Here is a 23627-nt window from a genome sequence, read left to right as displayed (position 1 = left end):
TGAAAATATTTCATACATTCTTTGCTAAATGTTTTTTTGATATATAAAAAAATTGATATAAAATCTTTGATATAAAACTCTTTGATATAAAATCTGTTTTTCTTTTTTCAGACTATACCCATATAACATTGACAGAAACAAAAGCTATCAACAAACAACACTGTCCTAGTAGATATGTATCCTACAGATGTGGTTATGGATTCCCAAAATAAGATGCATGAAAGTACACGATGTTACTGGCAATTATGCAATTGTACATGTATAATATATAACTTGTTTATCATACATAACTTTTTTTATCTATCTAAACATTCTAAACATTCTCAGTACTCAGATGTTTAGTGGAAATTGCCAAGAACTTTGGGAAACCACAGAACTACACTGGACAGCAATATTGTGGATAATGGTCCTGTTGTAAGCATAATGCTGTCTAACAGCAAAAAAATATGTTCACTGAAATTAAAATGAAACCCACTGATCACCAAGAACTTACTGTTGGGGGATCTACCAACATAGAAATCAGGTTCAAGTTTTCAGTAAAGGGGATTTTATGTGCTCTCATCTCTGCTTCCCATAAGTCTTTAAGCAAAAGCTTCCTGAAGTTTTGATTAAAAGGTCCACAGTAGGAAAGAAAACCTGTGCAAAGCAGTACATCTCCCACAAGTCTGGAAAAATAAAAATAATAATAAATAAATAAATAAATAAAAGGTGATGTGCAATTTCATTTTCTATTGATTTAGATAAGCAGCTTTTAAAACATACTTAGAAAAATTCTGTTCGTAGGGCTATTTAAGGAAAGAACTGGTGCTCAACATTTTTGCATTTGGAGTGGTACACTGTGGGGGCTCCAAAGTTCCTAAATTTCTCAGAGCGAGGCCTACTATATCCTACATGTGTTTCAATACACCAACTATAGGACAAGGGCTAATGTCCAGTTTCTACTACTCCTTCTTTCATTCAAATATGCCATAACAAATATCAAAAGGGATGCTTTTTTCCTAACCAGTATCAGGCTAGGAATTCTTCCTCATAGGAAGAATTCTTTCTCCTCTTCCTTCACATAGTCACCTTAGATCATTCCTATCTCCCACCTATCTGAGGGTTTCACTCTCCCAGTAACATTAGAACAAGACCGTTAAGGGGACAGGAGAGACAGCTGTAACATAAGTACATAACTGCACTCAAATAATCCCTTTTGAATGAATTCAAAATGAATTAATTCCAATGAATTATGGAATGTGCGGTATTGTTCTGAAGTGAAATACAAGCATTCAATTACAAATAATTATGGGACGGAAATTCAAATTTCAGGACAGTTCACTTAATTGTGCAATTATATTAAGATTTCTAGGAGGAAAATGAAGTACAACTATTAAAGTTATTAAATTGCTTGCTGGATCTTCATTTTTTACATTTTATTTTCTCTGATGAATTTGATACCTGTTAATCTGAGATTTAAATTCTTTCCTTTGTTCAGTCCACCTAACTTTCTCTCCACTCAGTCCATCTATAAGTGCAGAGGCTGCTTGCATCTTTCTTCTGCATGTTTCTGCATCATTCAGTAAGTCCTAAAAATGAAAGAATGTCCTATTTCATTTAATAATAGAATGAAAAAATCTTAAGAGTTATTTTATATATTAGTTCAACACCTTATGATGGTTAATCGATTTAGAGGTCATTCTGGAGATCTGTAAGTGCATCTATTGTCTAATATGTGCCTATTCATAGGGAAAGAAAATATGAGAGAACAGATTTAAATCTCTTTATTTTTTATGCATGAGCCTCATCCATGACATTCAAGGTGGTAGGTACTAAGTGAATGTCTGCATCAATTCCTGATAGTGTAAGTTTTGCATATAAGCATTTTCATAATAGAAATACTTTTATCTCACCATTTTCTCCTTCATTGCTGCATCAAACTTCGCCTGCACTTTATCCAGTTCAGCTTGCTTTTCATCTAATGCTTCCTGAGCCTTTGCTAATTCTGCATTAGCAACTTTCAGGCGGCCTTCCTGTTTTGCCAAGTTAGCCTACAAAGAGAACGAATATTAAAACAATAATGGTACAAGATTCGAATATACTTTGAGGATTTATTTTCTGCCTGCTTAGTTGGAAATTAACAGCCAATAATGCACAGAAATATATTTATATTAGTATTTGAATAAATATTAATTATTTCATTTGAAAACTGTGCAATATACATGTATATATACTTCAGATACTACTTTTGAGTTAACTATCTAGTAAGAACCTTGAGTACTACTATCAACTATATATATATATATATATTTGTTTTAGTAAAAAATTACATTTAAGGAAGCTGCTTAAGGTATTAAGGTTTCTGATCTGTAAATATTGATTAGCCTAAAAAAAACAACCACTCATAATCTTCTTGCTTGACTATACACTTTAGTCTCTCTTTTTAATTTGTGCATTCTACAGTGATCAACAATTACAGCAGATTTGTCCTTATCAGCTAACAATACAGTTTTCATCCACTGCAAAATTATGATCCTAAAACAGTGAATCCTCCATAAACACATATTTATACTAAATATAGGATATTCATTAGATTCTAATTTATTTATTTATTGAATCATAACCTGCATCACTGTTGCTTTTTAAATTACATTTATACCTGTGACCTAATAAGATTTGGAGTCACCACTCATATTTGTTCCCCTTTGGGATCTATTAGGCATTAAATACTTGTTTTATAATCCAAAAAACAACAAACACTGTATTTGAGCTCCTACATTATCTTTACCTCTGATAAAAAAATTATGTTCAAATGTTCATGTACATGTAAAAGAACACCCACACAAAAGTGAAAATTACTGCTAAAATACATTGGGACATAACTCCTTTATTCATGTGAGCCCCAAATCTCTCAACAATGCCAACATCTGGCCAAGAAATCAGCTCTCCACTTGCTCTAAGTTATTGCATGAAAGCAGAGAAAGTAAAATAGCTGGTAACCCTCTATTAATTTCTTTTCAGCGTGAAAGATCTGTTTGCAGGACTCTTTTGAGAATCAGTGAAGATCTTCTCCTAGTACAACTTTATGAAAACAATTCTAACACAATAAAAACAAAGAAAATAGTTTTCACTGCACACAGTAAACCAGAGCATCTGTCTGACTAAGTGAATTTCAGAGATCACTCTGCCATTAAGAAAATTCTGTTTTCCTGTGTGATACAGATATTTGGGATCTTTTGGAAAGACAATGGAACAGTAAGAATACTACTTTTCATGGTATAGTTAATCTCTCCTAAATTTCATTTAAACTAAATTGTTCTGTGTTGTGTCTAGAATCAAGAGGAGGATACTGTTTGTTTGTTTTTTCCTACTCATATCATCCTTAGCCACTACATTCTGCAGGCAGTTATGTCTGAATCAATTTATTTACATATTTAAAAATAAATAAATATTATGATGATTAAAGTAAATGAAATTAAATTACATGGAAATAAAACACAAAGATAAAGGTGATGTGTTACCTTAAGAGGTAAGACTTCTCTATTAACACCATAAAATATCGCCATGGCTTGTGTCCAAGACAGGAGTCCCGCTACGTTACCACACACCTTTTTACCACTCTCCAGTGTATAGTCTTCCATGTTAAAGTAAGGTTGAAGTAATTCTACTGTTTCTTCATTGATTGAGTCCTTAGGAAACTGCTGTAGACTCTGCAGGAATGGGCCACTCATAAGCTGCAAAAAAAGAAGGCAGGATATTTGTAGTCTCTTTACTCATTTTATTACCAAAAGGTTGATTATAGGTGAGTATGTCAGATGGATGGATGGATGGATGGATGGATGGAATGTAGGATGGAAGGGAGTTCCCAAAATTCTTCTGAAAAAGGAGGTAATTCATGCAGTTATTATTACAAGGGTGTTCTATTCAGTTCTAACTCCTATCACATGCTTCAACAATTCTAAAGTTTTAAGAAATTATACTTCAGTGAATGTAGTTTCTATTTCATATTGCTGTTTTGCCATTTAAGAAGCATTTAAAAAGCATTTCATAAAAATTTCAGCCAAGATACAGCCTCAAAAATACACTTGTAGTTTACCTAAAGAATGCCAATAAAACCAGCTTATGCATTTTTGAAATGTGATCTAAGCTCTGGAAAGGGAAACCATTGGTTTTAAAAATTTCTAACAAATGCTTAACATGTTAAAACCAAGTCATGAAATAACTGCTTATCCCATTTCATTATGTCCGTGGAAAATGAAAAGGATTGGTGATTTCTTAGTGTCTGGGCAAGCTTAAACAAAAAGTGAGAGCTCTATTCATATCCAAGGTATGTAATTTTTCTTCATTTGCATGACAACTTTGGCGCAGCAATAACTGCAAATTAATATACTAATAGAGGTAGAAGAAAAATTAAAGAATGGCAGGAAAAGGCATGGAAAGAAGAGCGTAAGAGAAGAGAGAGATAAAGGCTAGAAGACATGGCCATCTGCTCAAGGAATCTGGGCCAAAAATACTGAAATGCAGAATGGGTGAAAAAAAAACAAAAACAAAAACCAACAACAACAACAACAAAAACACCTTATATCTCTTAGTCAAACAATCAAGAAGTCCAGAGGAACAGAAAAAAAAAAAAGTTTAATTCTGAGCCTACAAATTCACAAAGAGAAAGAGGGATGTTCCAGAATAGCCATACCTTATGCATGTTAAATATACATAGAATGAGAGACAAACACATTTTATGAGAACATCAGAAGGAAGTACTAGTGACTACAATAATTCTTTTTCAGGTATAAGGTCACATGGAACTGGACCAACACAATCCTCTAAGCAACTCTCTTACTAACTGCTAACAAATAAATTCTATTTGTATACTATATGCATCTTAAAACCACATTTGCATTTTTACAAACTTATTTCCTGCTTTGAGTAAATGACATCATAAATCCTCTGATATGTAAGATGCTACTTCTGATTTTTAAGAAACACAATTTGAAAACTCAACTTACTTTTAATGATTCTCCCCATGATGGCTTGCAGCAAGGCTTTTCTGGATCCATGGTAACTGGATCTACTGGCTTTTGGAACAGTAACAGACAACAGTCCATGATCCTCATAATTAGGTGAGGAGGTTTTGCAAGTTTTCTAACAGTAGCAATATCCGCTGGTTTGATCGTCTATTTCAAGAAAAATGTAACAATACATTGTATGCCTCAATACCGTTGCCATATTTTCCTATTAAATATCTTGATTTTAATATTATTTGTCATACTTTTCTCTGAGGTAAGTTATATTAAGAACATACAAAATATGAGTTACTGGGCTTACTTTACTGAATGTTATAGTTATATGAAACATAAATACTTTTAACAAATACATATTAGATGTGAATATTTTCTCAGTGTTAAAGATAGCACTCAAAATTAAATTTTAAATAAACAGAACAACAGCATTAACTTGGCAATCTACGTGACTGAAGAAGAGTATAATAAATTGCAGAGTACTTAAGTACAAGCACTTTCCTTGGTATAACAATATCTTGGATTTTTAAGGGTTGTCATCATTTATTCTGAGATAAATTTGACCTATTTTGTTGCTTTCTAAGCTATTATAGGCATGAGATATTGCTGTTTTAAATTCATTTCCTAGTAGCATCACTGACACTTTGCTTAGTTTAATATAATTTCAAACAAAAATAATAAATGATTAAAACTTCTAAACTAAGGAAGTAATTTGTGTCTGCAAAATACATGCATGCCACTGTCTAGAAAGAGTAGTTACAGATAAAATATAGAATCCACAGGATAGCGCAGGAGTACACGTATTTTATAAAAGTGCATTTTGTGAGTGGTTTGAAAGTTTTATTTATATTGTTATCTATCAGTGTAAGAGTAAACAACACTCACTTTTCCTTACTTTTTCCACTCATTATGGTTTTGTCACATAGCTTCTGGTAAGTGGAACAGAAGTCCTTAACCATGCAATACATTACTGATTTCTGATTTCAGAGCTCTTAAGTTTTTAAAGTTCAAAGTTTAAGTTCTTAAAGTTTATTCTCCTGTTCAAAGGAGAATAATGAAATTAAATTATAGAGTGCAGCAATGCCTCAAAATTCCTTAACTCTCATTTCTGATTCCCTGGATCCTCTTTGTTTTTTCTTTCTCTCCAGTTTTAATGATTTTTTAGTGAAGGCTGACACAGCCTTACACACCTCTTTCTTAAAAGGAATATACAACTAGTTAAGTACGAAAAAAAAAAATAATAATTAAAACAAATAGAACAAGAATTATTCTTTTTAATTCAGAATATCAAGATTCTAAATTCTAAATGCATCTGTAACTTTGGGAAAGATTTATGCCTGCCAAAGATCAATTAGTAAGGTAAAAACGGGACAATCACTACAAAATAATCTCTATGCTTTTAGAAAGAAATTGCACACTCCATAAACATTCGGAGACATCACCACCTACAGTGATAAACTGGTGTCAGCAGTCAAAAACAACTGACAACTGCACATTGGTGAAACTAGCCTTTCTTTCACTGGTGACTCAAATAGCACAAAGCCAATGAAAATGTAAGAAAATTATTCACATTCAATGCAGCTTCTGCTTCTTCTAATGCTGGTTTAGCTGCCTCCAGTTTACTTTCTGCTTTCACTTTTTCTAAATCGATTTCATCAACAATTTTTTGTGCTCTATCTTTCACACCTTGGACTTCATTTTTTACTTTAGATGCAGCTTCAGCACTTGCTGTGACTTCTGCTAGTACCTGGAGTTGTTAATAAACACATGAAAAATATGCATCAAAATGGTGGAAAGAGTGATTAAGATATCAGCTACAAGAGATATATAAGGATGTTTTAAATATATATATATATATAAGGCTAACCCCAGAAATCTGATAAATCCTAATCCTATAAAGCATGGAATCAAAATGATTATCATTTACAGAATCCTCACAAAGAAAAATTGGAGTAGTCTCTCAGCAGGAGTTAGACGGTAAAATAGAATTTTTTTTTTTAAATGGATAAAAGACCTTTCAGTGGCTTTTAAAGCTTGTTTTTTGTTTGTTTGTTTTTATTCTATGATGGATTTTCATCTGATTTGAATCTATACTTTTCCAATACAATAACTATTTGCTTTTTTTTTTCCACAATAATTCTGTAAATAAAGATAAAAATAAAATAGCTAATTGAACTAATGGAGGATGGCAAACTGTCTTCATGAACATTCAGCCTTCCTTTTACTTCTCTAGTCTAAGACAACTCATTTTTAACTAGTCTATTGAAAGAAAAAGCCCAGTGAATCCACAGAATTGTTATCCATTTGTGTCTTTATTCTTCAGTACATGTATTTTTAGTTCTATTGTACATGTGACATACAGTTGGTGTCAGAATATATATATTTTTTTCAGGATTAGCTGTAGGGTCAGCATTAGACAAGCATTTTGAGTGCATTTACCAGACATAAATAATGTTCTCAAATAGCTGTGAAAAAAAATAATACATAAAAAAACAAAATCCCTCTTTTTTTTTTTTTTTTTTGGTCAAATCTAATTCTGATTTCTACAGGCTCAATACTAAGTGGAAAGAAAAAAAATATATGGAATATAAATAATATCACACTTAGTTTAAATAAATAACCGTTCTTTTATTTTGTCCATATATCTTCTACTTATGATGACTAATAGGCAGTATCCTATTTAAAAAGTTGACATCCCAGAGGCTATGTAAACAATTATTGTCAGACAGCTATTCCAAAATGCATATCAAATAAAAATATCTATCATACTATTCAATTGTGAGCAGTGTGAATTCATCCCTTTTCTGTCATTTTCTCTCTTATGAAGAATGCAGGTAGTCCCTTAGCAATCACTGGCAAAAGGTTTGCTCTCTAGTGCATATTATATACGCACCATCAGAATATTATGGTATCTTTCAGAAAACAGAATGCCTAAAGTAATATTTGATATATACCAGACCACCAGTCTCATGAATATATGGACACCTTGGTAATGTAAAAACAAAATATGAAACTGAACTAAAGCTGGATGAATTTTGAAAAGCAATTTTGAAATACTGAAGTGCCATTACCATTCATTAACTTATCGGCAAATAAGTGCACTTATAACACCAAATTTAATAAACTTTAGTCAAACACGCAGAGAAATAAACAACACGTGAAGCAAAAAATTAAGCCCAATGCTTATAGGAGTGGAAATAAATGAGAGGAAAACAAGGAAGACACACAGTCTTTGAATATGTTTACGAACTCCCACCCAGCCAGTATAATCCCAGCCTCTGTTGTTTCAGAAGTATATGCTGTACTGACTGCTGGCACAGGGGCAAAACCTCTATTTAGACCACATTTATTGACTTATACAAATTATGAGAGACTTCTGCCATACCACTTTACCCCACTATATATCCTAATGCTATCCACTGCCTTTTGCTATTTAGCACTTTAATCCTTACTTCATCTGCCTTTACAGATGCCACAGCCAGTTCCTTCTCCTTAATAGCAAGTTCCTGAGAGAGCTTAGCAACAGATTCACTGGCCTCCATCAGTTTAGACAGACCTATTAATTAAAAGATAAAAATCAGAAAAATGAAAACTTTTTCCTAATTACATAATATAGTCTAGTTCTGGATACCAAATAACTTGTATCTTTTGCTCTTCTTCAAATTTTCATGATAAAGTGCATAAAAGTCATACTAACTTGATTGTGTTTTAAATTCATTTTTCATAGATATAAATAATTTCATGGGGTACCAAATGATAATAAACAAGCTTGAGTCTTCAAAAAGAAATCCGAAATTTTTAGTTTTGGTTTGTTATAGCTGTAAACGGTACCTAAAAGTGGTGTGCTGAGGATATGTTGTTTCAAAAAGACACACAATGATCAGAAAATCAGACTTATACTGCACTTGTAACATTGAATTAGAAAATGACATCAATATTTGGATCCATGATTGCCTTCTGACTGGGAGTTCTTTCCAGAAAGTGAGAAGTTACATGGCCCATCTTCAGAGATAATTTTATAGTTAGACTGGATGCTAGTTTCATCAATATGGAATTCAGTATGAAATGTGAGATTCAACCTGTTGAATCTCACGCAGCTTTTGTGAAGGCACAGATGACCGAATCCCCAAAGCAGAGTCACCAAAAGTAGGCCCAAAAGTCACTGCAAGATTACCAGCTTCTGCATATTGGAGCTTTTCTTATCTCTGGTGACAGAAAGCACAGAAAAAAAACAACACATAAAAACACCTATGTCCACATAGTTCAGGGCCAGTCCAATACTACTCCCATATATGCTGAAGCAACAATCCATAGAGGCCTTTTAGCCTTATGCAGCTGCTCAAAAAGAGAGGTGTTTGCTCCTCTAGTCTTATTACATATTCAGTTTGTCCCACACATCTTTATTTTCTCTCCTCCGTTGCTCATAGATATGAGCACTGATTTTTGGCTGAGTTCCACATTGCATGCTGAATCCTCTCTAGCTTCTTCTCTCCTCTTCACAACTGAATCTTAAAAATCTTACAGCTTGCCTGGAAGCAATTTCCTCAGCATCCTTTCTCCTTAAAGACTAGAGTCCGAGCACTCTTGCAATTACACCTTTGATGCATCTCATGTGTGGTGTTTTTTCTGTTCTCTCTCTCCACTTCTCTGTTACCACATTTTACACAGAAAAGCACTCTCTCCTAGGACATTTCCTGTTCTCTGTCACAGCTGCCTCACAATCAAGCTACTGCCATTCCACAGGCTCTTTATTATTCCTTAACAAAAGAGCCACTATTTTGCCACTTTCAACAATAAAGTCAAAAGGTATATTCACTAAAGACATTCACTGTGAAACAACAACAAAGTTGTTTAAAACATTCCTTTCCCCAGACATAATTTTTTCCTCATGTGTGTTACAAGATTGTTCATCCAAAGCGACAAAGCAGAAGAAAAGAGTTATTTTTATCTTTCAAAATGTATTGCTTGGGCTGATGAGCACTCATTCAGTGTACTCAAACCAGGTTTTTTCTAGAAAGCGGTACTGATCATGGAATTTCTCACATTTTTTGCTGTTTTACAAGCATCTTGAATTGGCTCTGACATTATTACGTACAGCAACGACATCTCAATAAGGAGATGCAAGGAGCAATGTTATCTCAACTGATACGTTTGATAACATAACATTTAAATCCCCTATCAGGATAATCTCCTAACAGCTTGAAACAACTTTCAAGGTTAATCTTTCTAACCCTCTAAATCTATTTGACGTTAAGTTATGAAAGACTAAGGATTAAAGTACGGACATGTGAAATAGCTAAATAATTAATAACAAACTTTTTGAGATCATTCTGTAAAATGTAGTAAACTGGAGCACATTTGGAGTCAGGGATGACCAAGTGTTTTTGTGATTTTGTAATGGTTGCCCATAAACTGACAGATGTGATTTTTCTGAGCATCAATGCTGCAGGAGAAGACAAACACAGTCACCTGTACAAGATCATTTTGTTTTGAATATTAGATAAGGAATTAGAGGTAACATCACATGAGAGGCTAGTAAAATCTACACGTGAAATTTTCTTGACATCACTGAAGGTGCTTAGATTAGTTCTTTTAAATTATTTTTGAAAGCAGAACTGAAGAAGGAAGGAATAACAACAACAAAAAAAAACAACAACAAACAAACTCAAATCTTCAGGGATCTTAGACTTTATCCTCATCAGCAGGACTGATGGTAATGTCTGATTTGCAGAGCTAGCAACAGATCTATACAGGGAAATCTGCATTACGTCTACATTATGTGAAAATGCTGTAGATCACTTACTCCTCTATAGACCACTCTGACTCAGCAAATAGTCCATAAATAAAATATCTACACATTCTTATCCTTTTCTTCATGTGAAGTGTATCAGTTGCATCATTAATCGTTATCTAAAAAGTATATATTTTTGCCTTTCTATGAAAAATCTTATCATGTAGATGTTTCTCTATACTGTTAAATTGAAATACCATATCTTTTTTTTTTTTTCCCCATAAAAATCAGGTTTCCTGAGCTGTTCTAATGTTTTTTTTTTTTTAATTTATAAAAATATGTCTAGATGCAAACTGCAGAAAACTGCAACTATACTCTGAACCCATTAAGTACTATTCTAAATGTAAAAATTACATCATTTCAAACAGATATTCAAAATTATAAGAAATATGAACCATACTTTTCTGTATTTAAGATCCCCATTTATAAAATGACCACATGTAAAAATAGCTCATTGCTCAACAGAAATCCGTAATGAGGCATTCAAATTGTATAGCAAGGATATTCATAGACAAATCCATACTTCCATAGACATATCTTTATCCATATTTTGCTTACCAATTTGCATACGTTCAGCTTGTTCATTAATACTTGCTAACTTTTCACTATAAACGTCTTTGTATCCATTGATGAAAGAGAGATAAGATTTAGGTGTTACGTAGGCTCTTCTTCGATACCTAAAACATGGTATATTGGAAACATCAACTTTGTACATATTTTCAATTATACAGCAATTTGGTTACTTCTAATATGTTGCCAATCTGGCAATAGATGGTAATATAAAACAAGCACTTAAATCAGTCAGAATCAATGTTCTTCATAATGCAAAGCTTCACGTTCAGTTATATTACTTTTATCCACGTAAGCAAATTTAAAGATGAGGAATAGTAGGAAGGAAGATAACAAATCTGCGATTTGATAGTAATTATTTTTATGGCCTTTGCATATATTGATATAGCACATTCATTTTCATATTAGCCTTAAGAGAGACTTACTGGTTCATACAACACATTGAATTCAAAAACACTATCAGTAGTAATATTAGGGGGATTATTATATTTATATAAATATATTACCTTTGGAAATAATTCTCACAGCTTTCTGAAACTATATCATGAAAAAGACCCATGGTTTCTACTATTTGTGTTTTAACTGATACAGAGCAGACCATATTAAATTCTGAAAGAAAATAACTGGCTACAGCTACAAGAGCTTCCTTAGGCCATCGACTGAACCAATCCATGGTGCATCCAGATATGAGCCCAGGAAATTTCAATGAACGTGCACGGAACTTCTCACCAACCTAAAGAGAGTAACACTGTTAATTTAGGATGCAATATCTAAATTAGGTTGATCAAAATATTTAATGCGTATAAACAAGTCATCTATTTTTTTTCTTGCTAATTTTCTATTTAGAACACCCTGCATAGGCTTTTCTGTTAAATATTTTGTTACATTTGCTACATTCAATATTTTACCAGTTTTGAAGAAGCTAATGAGAAATATGAATCTTCCTTAATATTTCAAAATGAAATTCTTCTTTCAAGTTGCAAGCAAGAATTTCACAAATCTGCATACATTGATTTTAATTAGGCAAGAATACAGCAGGAGGAAAAAAATGAAAATCAAGCTAACATGAAGAGAGTGATTCATCTTTAAAGTATTTTGCTTTTAAGTTCTAACAATTATACTATTACTTTTATTATACCAGCAATTATACCCCATATTTTGGTAGTCTTTCAATGTGCCTTTACATCTCCTCAGAAATACAAACTTGAAATAATTATTTCACAATTTACAGGATAGCTTGCTAATGGAAGAAAGGAAGACAGATCTAAAAACTTACCGGAGAAAAGCAGAGGACAATGTGCAAGTTCTTCTTTGCCCGAGTTAAAAAATACTCATAAAGATTATCAAATGTAGGAGGACACCGAGGCATCTCTTTTTTCATCACTGGTATTAGTCCTTGAGTGATTTCATCCAGTTCATCCCGAGCAAATAAATTAGAAATCTTTATATAAAATTAAAATTGATAAGAAAATAAATTGCATGGATATAGAGTTTGTAAATACTCTTCTGTTTACACCTGTATATCTCCCTGCATATATGAACATATATGCCTATATAAACTCCGCAGTTTAGACATATTAAAAACAAATTTGTTCCTGATTTAAACTTCATTTAACTCCATTAAAATCTAAAAATTCTAACTCAGAAAGAATACAGATCTTGACTGGCCAGTGAAGCTTCATTTAACAAAAGCTACTGAAATACCCAAGGTAATGCTTTTCTGGTCTTTTCCTGCCTTGTATTAAAATACAGATACAGGCAATCCTCACCAAGAGCGCTCTTTCCCTTAAACGTTGACACATTTTAGGGTTAATCATTATTTATTTTCATAATAAGCTGTGGAATTGATAGAAATTAAGGAGAATGGTTTCTCCAGTTTCCTGCTTCTGAAGTACATTGTCTGTCACAATGAGACTTACCTCTCCTGAAGACAGTAGATTATTCACATATTCCAAAAATGACTCCTCTTTTATTTCGTTATCAGTGAAAATAAAAGTAATGCCTTTTCCTTCTGCTCCAGCTGTTCTATACAGAAATTTTAAATCATCTGACAGATTGCTTACATTATAGGATCTACAAGTAATAAGAAACATGATGTGGTAGTTCAAAATATCACAGAATACTGCTATTTCCAGATTAGAGTGTTTTACAAATGATAGTGAAAGACAACTTTGTAAATACATATATCTTGGCTTGGGAATAGCTAACACGTTTCATCTTTTAGAGCTCAAACTTCCTCCAATATTGTACACGAATCAGATATAAATTATTTTTTTTTTAATTTCCATTTTTAATTGGTCACAAAATGAAAAAGACAAGCTGTTAAAAACATACTAGTATTATTGTGTAAAGAGAAAACAGCAGTATAAATTGCACCTATATACACGTCTCACATTTCTTACCTGGTTAAAGTGATCTGAAATATTTTATAGCCAGCAATATAGGAGGCCAACCTTGAAAGACTTTGTTTTCCAGAACCACCAACTCCAACAAGTAAAGCATTTCCATATGCCGTCCGAATTATCCGGGATATCTGTATTGGAAAAAATAGAATAATAGTACATTAAAAAAACAAAAACATTCATTAGCAAAATTAAAATTCTGTTACAAAACAACTGAATTTAATTAAATTAAACATAAAGAGTATTAAAAAGACACTAAGTTTTGAAGACAACTTCTCAGAGGAACATTCTTTAGGAATTTTGTGTAACTGAAATGAAAGAGTTCTCTTGTAAGACTATAGAATGATTATAATTAAGGGTATCAATAGGATTTAAATAAAGGCAGACATTTTGAGCTGTAATCTACATCTATATCCTGACTATGTACAAAACTATAAATTAAAAAAATTTAGAAGAATGAAATATACATTAATTTTAAGAGTTTGAAATACTTGGATTTTTCAGTTGAACAAACACTAAATTATAGTTTAACTGATTTTCTGTTTTATTTACTTTTAATATTTCCTTTGAGGTAGTTTCATTAATAAATCTCTCAGATACAAAAGCTGGATTACAAATTTATTATCTAATTGCTTTTTTTTTTTTTCCCCTCCTCAGAACTCCTCTATATACATGACACATTTCTTGGCTTTATCAGTTTTATTAGTGCACTATTAGTGCACTACTACTGTTGGATGCTACAGTTTGCTTCATTCCTCATATAAATTATGTACACAACGAAAAGATGGGCACCTATATCAGGCCTTTGAATTATATTCATTTTTTTCCTTCAAGTAAATTAATTTTGGTTTTACATGCAGTTCCTTCTGAGCCTACCTATACAATTTCATATTTAGACTTCTATTTTATTATTGTTACAAGGGTGGCAAAATCTATCATTACTGCAGTCACAACACTACCTACTACCACTTGAACTGAATTATATTTTTTTTCCCATTCAGATGCAAAGAAAAGGTAATAACTTAATTCACTTTAGGTTAACTAGTGAATAATACAACATCTCTCTTTTTCTTTTTTGGTTTTCATACAGCTTCTACGTGTCTTTCAGTAAACAGACTACCAAGTTTAAGAAATTTCTGAGGTAACTAACACATCTTCTTAAACCAGAGGCACACTGCTTCAAACAAAATCTACACTTAGCCTTTTTTTCCCCTCCAAATTCATTTTTGACTTGGTATGAATTCTTCCCTTGTATCTTCTGTTCTGAAAAGGGATTCATTTGATCATGAACTGAGAATACCCTACAACATTCCACTACACTCCTTATTTATTTATCTCTCTTCTCGTCTCTCATCCAGTCAGATTCTACCTCACACTGCTTTGGTCACTTGTCAGGTACAGCTACCTTTGAAGTGTCTTCTGAATTCTTAAAGATTAAGAAAATATTGTATGTACAAAATATTGTATACCTCTTTGTGACCTCACCATTCCCACTGAGGGTAATCTGTATACGTATGAACACCCAGAAGTTTTAAGAAATATATAAAATAAGGCATTTATTACAAAATATGCAAAGAGGCAAAATGACTGTGGCTCTTTTCTAGTTCCTTAAAATGGCTAGGGAAGGACGGCAAACAAATTTGGCGATAGGAGCTGCTTTTCAGACTATGCACCCCAAGCATAAGTTGTCCAACTCAGGATCACTATGGCAATAGTTAAACTAATACAAAAGTAACAAAACCCAAACCTTAATAAGATGTGTCATTGCATCCTTGAAAAACACCAAATCAAGAAATGATCCTCTAATACATTCATTGTATTGTCTCTGGTACATTTGCAATTTTTCACAAAGAAATTCAAAGCTTGGAACCTGAAAGATTACAAATTATATATATAACAAAAAAAAAAAAAGAAAAGAAAAAAAAAAGAAAAGATCAGCAACAATGCTAGCAGAGCCCTTCAGAACTTAAAACGCTGCTTTATGCATAAACTTGAGTTCTTGTTTGGGGCACACATCATGAAATTATCTTGTTAATTCACTTCAGTGATTGTACCTGTGTGTAAGCAGAAATTTTTTGGCTAATGCTGTAAAAAAAGGGGAAAGGCAAAGGAAAAAGAAGGAATGAATAAAGTACCTTTGTATAGCATCATTAACTTAAACATATTTTAATATATATATTTTAATGTTGCTGAAATGACTTATTGCATGCTAACCCAAAAATATGTATAAGCAGATTCACAAAAAATGTGGCAGGTATTCAACAAAGCTTCCATATGATGTAAGTTCAGCAATATAATGTACTTAATAATTAAAGGAAAACTTCAGTGCTGTGTATTTTAGGTGCAAAATGAAAATACCTCCTCATAAATTTTTGGAGCTTCAAATACAAAATCTTCTGGTTCGTCACCAGTTGGTTCAGGTACGTCCCGCAGAAAATCCACAAAATATCGGTCTTCTTGGAAAACAGTTACACCTGTATCCACATATTCTTCAATTGCTTTAGTAACAGTTTTATCAAACCATGCTGTATCCTCAGGAGTAATAAATCTAAAAATCATAGATTAGCATAATTAAAAAAAAAAAAAGCTTTAAAATATTAGTTATATAAGGAGGAAAACATAATTAAATACTTTAAAAAATAACAAATTTTGTAACATTTCATTGAAAAAATACATATGCAATACATATCAGACAACAGTTACAAAAAATGATTAATCAATATTCACAGAAATTAAATATTTTCAATGTTCTGCAAGTATCATAGCCAGTCACTAGAACAGAGAAAAACTAAACAAAACAAAACACTAATTCTCCAGCTTTTCTCTAGAAGTAGGTAACAACAAAACACTTAATTTCTCAGTTGAAAAAGAATGAGAAAAGGTGAATGATTTCCCAAATAACCAGGGCCAAGCTTCCCTTCTATTCTTTTGACCAGCACTGGAATAGCATAATTTATGTTATTATAGTGCTGCCTCTGAAATTGCAATGAGATAAGTAATGGTGAAAATCACTAGAAAACTCTGGCCTTTATTTTTAAATGATGGAAAATGATGGATAAGATTTCCTTTTAGATTTGCTACATTCATTTTGTAAACTCATCAAACATATCTAAGGAAAGAGGAAAAAGTGAGTAGGGCTTTCAAATTTCAAATTAGAAATTTTTAATTTCAAAATAGAATTCCTCTGGGATATTAGAGCTCATAAAAAGCAATTTTACTTCCTTGGTATTCACTCCCATTTGTTAATGTAACTTCCCATGAAAAATCAGAAGGCACCTGCCAGCTGATTCAGAGCTTTCATGGAAGAAGATGAGGGATTCTAAAAGACATTGGCAGAAATCATAACTAAAACTGTTTGACAGTGGCCTATGTTTTGGTTAGAACTCTTTCTAACACTGACCTGTAATGAAGGGCTGTTTTTTCAACCACTAGTTTCAGGTATGTGTAATATATCTCAAAGCTTTATGTATCTTACTTGTTTTGTTTCTCTTTCAATTGAGTGCATGCAAAACTCCATATGCTAAAGTACGTTTATGAAGATTTCACTTTGTCCTTTTATAAGGAGCTTTGTTTTCAAGAGATAATTCTTTTGTACCTTTGCTCTTTCCTTTATGTTTGCAGGTTACGGGAATAATAGTAACTAAGCCTGACTGTGTTTAAATACAATGCGATTATGAATCTTAACAGCTACCATGCCAAATTATTTGCACCAGAACATATTTATATACTTGACATCTTAAAATAAATCCCATTTTAGACTTCTACAGCACTGAAAAATATCCGCTCATGACAATTCTTAAGCACTTGATATTTCAAGGCCATTAGGTTTAATTAAAAGCAAAAACAGCACAATATGCCTTTTTGTATCTATGGCAAAATATTTGTCATTGTTTTCACTTTAAAAATAAAATGCAGTGTAATGAAATACACATACATATTTTTAAGTAAACATTTAGCTTTACTGTTGTAATTTTAAAACATTAATTTTATAATAAATATAAAGGCCCTTCCTCAGATAAGAAATAATTGTATTAGTTAAAATCCACAGTAGTTGTGGATTGTTGACTTTTACTGACAGCTACATCACTTTATCTGGAATTTCACAAGAAATTGAAACTGTAGACAAAAACATTACTGAATATTTAAAACATACAGCTGACAAATGTGCTGATTTTATCAATCATTTAAGGCAGATTTTGATGACAAACTTTTTTAATCATATGGATGTGATGATTTTTTCTGTAAGGAGATCAGAGCAATTTTATACTGAAGTCTATGGGTCACTGTATAAATTTAGGACACTGTAAAATCCTCTCTTTCACAGAGGAACTGACTGCATGTAGCCAAAGATAAGTTTGCCAAAAAATAAAAATAAAAACAGTTTTGAACAGAGTTTCGGTTAAACAGTTATTTGAAGTTTCAGAGTTCTCCCACCAGTTACTAGTCTAATCTATCAGCACATAACATAATGTTTGTTGGGACGATACCACAGTGCAGACATGCAGAATAAGACAACATGTTTCATATTGGCCTAATAATATTTGTCATGTTAACAAATTTAATGTGTATGAGCATAAAATGTATGGTTAAACTAAGTCGATATAAAATGATACCTGTCAGCAATTACTCTAGTACATTCATGTTTAAAAAGTGCTAGAAGGACACTGCTGTTCATGCATTCTTCTGACTTTATAGTTAACATTCCTTGCCAGATTCTAGAAAGGTCTCGAAGGTTGAATATATAGTGGAATTTAGATGGTGTAGGCAGCATCTTTGTCTAAAGAAAAATATTGTTAATATTCAAGATCAGTAGCATTTAGAAAGAAATGAGAATAACAAAACCTGCACATTTATAAATAAACATTTACTTATTAAAATGAGAAAAAAATAACACTAATTTCACACATAATAGTTTGGGCAAAGTCTTTCTAGGAAGTTATCAAAAATATCTGATCTGTTTGGAGGCATGATCTAGCACTAAATGCAAAAATCCAACTCTTAGAATGTGTAATTATTTCATATGTTACTTTATAAATTAAAAGTAATAAATTATAAAGAATTAAACACCCTGTTCCTAAGTTGTAGTGATTAAAGCTTCGGGTAACATGAATAAAACTATAGGAATGAATGAACTGATACAGCCATTCATCTACCTTATATACTAAAATCTAGTATTTTCCAGATTCTTTCTCCAACAATTTTTAGCTCATCTTTCTCCTGTTTTCTTCTTGCTACAGATATGTTCTTAAGGAATATGTGCCTAAGTTAGACTAACAGGCACTCTTTTCAGACTGATAATAAAATTTTCCCTAAAATTTATACCTTTGTCCACTGCCACAGTATTCTACCTGTCGGGATCAATTTTTTCACCATATCACATACTTCAGGACTGAAATTTCTACATGAATGAAAGTATCCACAACCAATAACACCTTAAAAGATAAAATGGAATAAACAATTAATCTCAAGGTGCAGGATAAAATAAAGTAAGCTGTGAGCAATATTCCAAAAATGCAGTTAAAACTAATTTGCTTTTAAATTATAGATCAAATAATTGTCTCTCTCATCCATGATTTTTCTAAACAGGTAGCATGGACACCTGTTGGTGACTGCGAACATTTAACAATATACAATAGTGACAAAGTTAAAAGAACGTCAGCAACAGAAGGTTCTTCAGGCAATGCAGATGTATTACATGTTAACAGCAGTGCTTATAATCTTCCAGGAAATCACAATTACTTTCTGATTTTAGACAAGAAAAATCATTAATAAGAAAGATAAGCAGTTAGAGGGGTTCATTTCTGTTCCATGGCATTATTTTGCTGTAATATATCTTCAGTTGTTTCACTGGAAGCACTTTACATTTGCATGATGAGAGAGAGAGAACATAGTTTTATAAGTTTTAAATCTTTTTTTGTTTGTTTTTAATCCATGCTAAAACAAGAAAAATAAGTACCAAAAATTTTGTCTATGGATGCATTGGATGGCAATGTACAATTGAATATACAAAACTGTCTTTTTAAACGCTGGGGAATATCATTACGGCCTCCTCCTGGATGTATCATTGCTGCTATTAATTGTACATCTACAATTGTAGTGAAGTCTCCAGGCTTATCCAAGCTGTACATTCCTTTCATTTCCATCATTTGACGAACAATTTCATTTGTTATCTGTAAGTTTATGTAACATACACATTAGAACGGCAAACCAAAATGTACTCGGTGATAATTTAGTTTATTCTTGTAACTTTACCATTAATCCCTAGAGAATTTTAATCTAAACTCAGACTAAATTATGTTCCTTATTCATATGGAAGATCTTGGTTTCTGTGATTCTAAAACTAGAAATATTATTTCAGAACCAGACTACCACATAATATGAAACAAAATGTGCACATATTAGTTCCATATTTTGCTATTAGGTATTCAGCTTCAGAGTTTCAAATTGTGCATTTAGTCTTCCATTGGGAATCCTTTGAAGCAAAACACCTCATTCTTTTCTAAAACAGGAATCTGTTTATTCTGAAAATACTATTCACTTTGTATTTTACTCTACAGCATCTGTATGGATCTGGAGGCACCATAGAGTTACCACTATAGCAACTGCTCCAACAATAATTAGCAAGCCTTATGTGCTCCAACAAAGCCATGAAGTGCAACAGGGCACTCATCACAAACCATCATCCCATAAAAAATACTGGAGAAATATCTTGGGGCCATGATCAAAGATGGAGATCCTTCCATAATGGAGATTCTTCCTATTACTGAGTAATGCCTGGGCCTGTAAGGATTTTGCCTCAAACACAGCCACTTGCCCACATTATAGACTACGGTCAAGCAGCTCAGCGTTGTGGATTATGTAATGCTACTTTAAATTAAAATAATAATAATCATTTTTAAAAAAGATCTTAAGTGAGAGCAAATGATGCAAACCAAATAATTGATATAGGCTAGCATTTAGGTAAAAGGCCAAATTGCAGTTCAGAGAGACTAAAAACACACACTTGGCTTCAATTTTTGCAAAAACAGCTTTCTAAAGTGAAAAAAAGGAACTATTTGGACTATACAAATTTACTTAGATCCCTACTGCCACTTAAATATTTGTTCAAGCCCACTCTCAGAAACAGACCTACTCCCCATACTATAAACAAACAAGCTTAATGCTGTAATTACTCTTAACCCAAGCTCGGAGCCTCACAGCCAGACAGCCAAAGGATTCAAATCTGCACATGGGTCTCCCATTTGAGCAAATTGAAGAAAGTAATGATAAGCATACTGGCCCTTTACATTATCATAGTTATTCCAGAAAACCTAGCATCTTGGTCTAGAAAGACTTCATATCTACTATTGGAAGGAACTATTGAATAATTTTGCCTGATTTGGGATCTGTGTAGGCATATGAATGCTACAAACCCAAACTGTAGACAATGGCTCATCAAAAGCCAAAAATGTTTAATCAGTTTGCAAGCCAATTTGTTACCTTTAAAGTTGGACACAGCCTTTATTACTTTTTGCAAGGTATCACACTTCTGTTTGGCAGGAAGTTTGCTTACTGGTGCTATAAAATTAGTGTCAAACTTTAACAATAATACGTTATTTTAGTACAGCGATGCTTTTATTTAGTCTTAGAAGAATATGAGAAAGTGGAATAATGTAAGGTATGACACCTTTAACCTACTTCTTTTTTTCATTCCATAAATACATTGTAATTAGAAAGCATTAACAATTAAGAGTAAATTAAAATTTTGAGTATGTCCACAGACTCCTACATATATGAAAAAATAGCAACAGTATGATAATAAATTGTACTAGTTAACAATGTACCTGATCTCCCCATTCATTGATAATTGGCATATTGATATCATCAATAAAGACAGTCATTTTTCTGCCTCCAGGAGGTCCATAAGTACTTCCAACACGTTTGTCCACATAACTCTCTATTGTCCTCTAAAAATTAAAGAAAGTCCTTGTTTTTTATCTAAAGCGACAATATTTAAAATGTATTGTTAAAAAAAAAAAAAAGTGACACTTTACTTAACCAATGATTTCCTCTTTCAGCTTTCATCTTGAAGGAAATCTATCCATCTATTTATAGTATGACAGCAGTATAAAGGCAACTTAGATTCCTTTTACAATAATTTCCCAGATGTCTTGTAGACTAAGTAAAGCAGTATTTTAACATTTTGGTAGCAAAAATCTTTTACACTGAGTTTTGAACTGAATAAGAAGCAGGATGTGATAGACAAGTAAGACACTGATCTTTAATTGGAATATATTTTCAAAGCTCTCAGCTCAATGGTCTTTCTAAAGGTACTTGGACTTTTAGAAACAATGGCAGAAAAATACCTTAAAAGATGGTAGAAAATGCTTTCCTTAGACAAATAATTGTTTTGGTTTTATAATCATAAGTGTTGTTCTATATGAGGAATATGGCATATACTGTGATAAAGATAGAAGTATTAATAACATTTTTTGAAAGATCGCAAACAGAAAACAGATACAAGTTTTATCCAATGTCTTTCACCATGGAAAATATTTAGCTCCATGTTCTAGGATAATTGCATATAGAACATCCTTAGCATTAATACATCATTTTGGAGACATTTAATAAAAGTGAAACTGCTAAGAAACAGAAAATGATTATATTAGAAAATAAAAATTTTGTTTCACAGCTATCATATCTAAAATCAACTTGTTTTTCAAATAGCCTCAGAATGGCAACTCAAACTTCAAAAAATATTTTGAATGCAGCTCTTTCAACTGTTTAGAAGTATTTCAACTTTTTTTTTTTTCTCTTTTTTTCCCAGCTACATTTCTCTCTTAGAAATCAGTATAGTGAACTATGTACTGAGCTAGCTAGCTGAAAACAAAAAGTGTATCTTCTGAGGTATCACAGGACTATAGCAGAGACAAGGCACAATAAGTTCCTTTCATAGTGTCTCTGTACCAGACAGGAGGAACCCATAATATGCTAAGCGAAGGACACTGAGACAAAGATACTGACTGTTCAATTAATCTTGCATGCATGAAAGGATGCCTGCCTTATTTTGCTTCATAGTTTAATATATACAGCATGGCCAGACATCTTACACATAACAGAAAAGCCCAGCAGCTGTTCTATGAGTTTGCAATTTTTTTTAAAAAAACAAAAAAAGAGAGAGTAAGAGAGTGTGATTGAAATTATGATTTCTCCCCATTTTCTTTATACCATTTTGAATTAGCTTCTTAAAAACAAATACTGGATTTGGGGATGGAATTTGTAAAATCTGCTTCATGAGCAGGCTTTTCAATTACAAAATCTTCCCCGATGATTACTCTCCTACCAGAGCATTCTCACCATGAATTCATTGCTTTCAAGAGGTAATGAAGCCAACTAAACTTACAGGATCACATCCTAGCAAAATAGTATTGAATCATAGTGCTGTGGTATATATCATCCTTTCTACCACTTGAAAAGCTATCTGTAGTATTTGTGTCTATTTATATGGATTTTTTGCAGTTCTTTTAGGAAAGGGAAATTTTATAAAGCTCCAGTGCTGGTCACTCCTGAACTGAGGAGAAATAAGATGATCTGTTTTTTTTTTTTATTATTATTAAACTATATATATATGATTAAAAACTACTGAATCAGCAAAAAATGATGCATTATAAAAAAAATCATTAGTCTAAAGAGAAATTAAGAATTTTCAGAAAAAAAGAAAAATACTAAAAAATTGATTCTTAGAATTACATAAAGAAAAAGCACTCAGTAATCATGCATCTATATGAGTGAACGTATTTTATTCTGCTCTGAAAAAAAAATAATTTTAATAGAATTTTCTGAAGTTTTTAAGGGATGTAGAGAAAAAAAGGTTCCTTTAAACTTTAT

General features: G+C 32.2%; 1 protein-coding gene across 1 annotated transcript in view; it reads right to left on the bottom strand.

Moving 5' to 3' along the window:
- DNAH8 (dynein axonemal heavy chain 8) overlaps window positions 1-23627 on the bottom strand; it is a 134735-nt gene that overhangs the window by 28331 nt on the left and 82777 nt on the right. The window contains exons 57-74 of the mRNA XM_068676576.1: window positions 21584-21706; window positions 19717-19930; window positions 19083-19192; window positions 18374-18537; window positions 16119-16308; window positions 15508-15630; window positions 13761-13891; window positions 13278-13431; window positions 12635-12799; window positions 11865-12091; window positions 11347-11465; window positions 8450-8553; window positions 6568-6744; window positions 4986-5153; window positions 3501-3713; window positions 1893-2030; window positions 1441-1568; window positions 494-665 (exon numbers count right to left, since the gene is read on the bottom strand). Of these exons, the coding sequence (XP_068532677.1) occupies window positions 494-665; window positions 1441-1568; window positions 1893-2030; window positions 3501-3713; window positions 4986-5153; window positions 6568-6744; window positions 8450-8553; window positions 11347-11465; window positions 11865-12091; window positions 12635-12799; window positions 13278-13431; window positions 13761-13891; window positions 15508-15630; window positions 16119-16308; window positions 18374-18537; window positions 19083-19192; window positions 19717-19930; window positions 21584-21706 (2820 nt within the window). The remainder of the gene's footprint in view (window positions 1-493; window positions 666-1440; window positions 1569-1892; window positions 2031-3500; window positions 3714-4985; window positions 5154-6567; window positions 6745-8449; window positions 8554-11346; window positions 11466-11864; window positions 12092-12634; window positions 12800-13277; window positions 13432-13760; window positions 13892-15507; window positions 15631-16118; window positions 16309-18373; window positions 18538-19082; window positions 19193-19716; window positions 19931-21583; window positions 21707-23627) is intronic.

Source organism: Anas acuta, chromosome 3 (genome assembly GCF_963932015.1).
Source record: "Anas acuta chromosome 3, bAnaAcu1.1, whole genome shotgun sequence".
NCBI lineage: Eukaryota > Metazoa > Chordata > Aves > Anseriformes > Anatidae > Anas > Anas acuta.
This window is presented reverse-complemented; position numbering and strand designations above follow the sequence as displayed.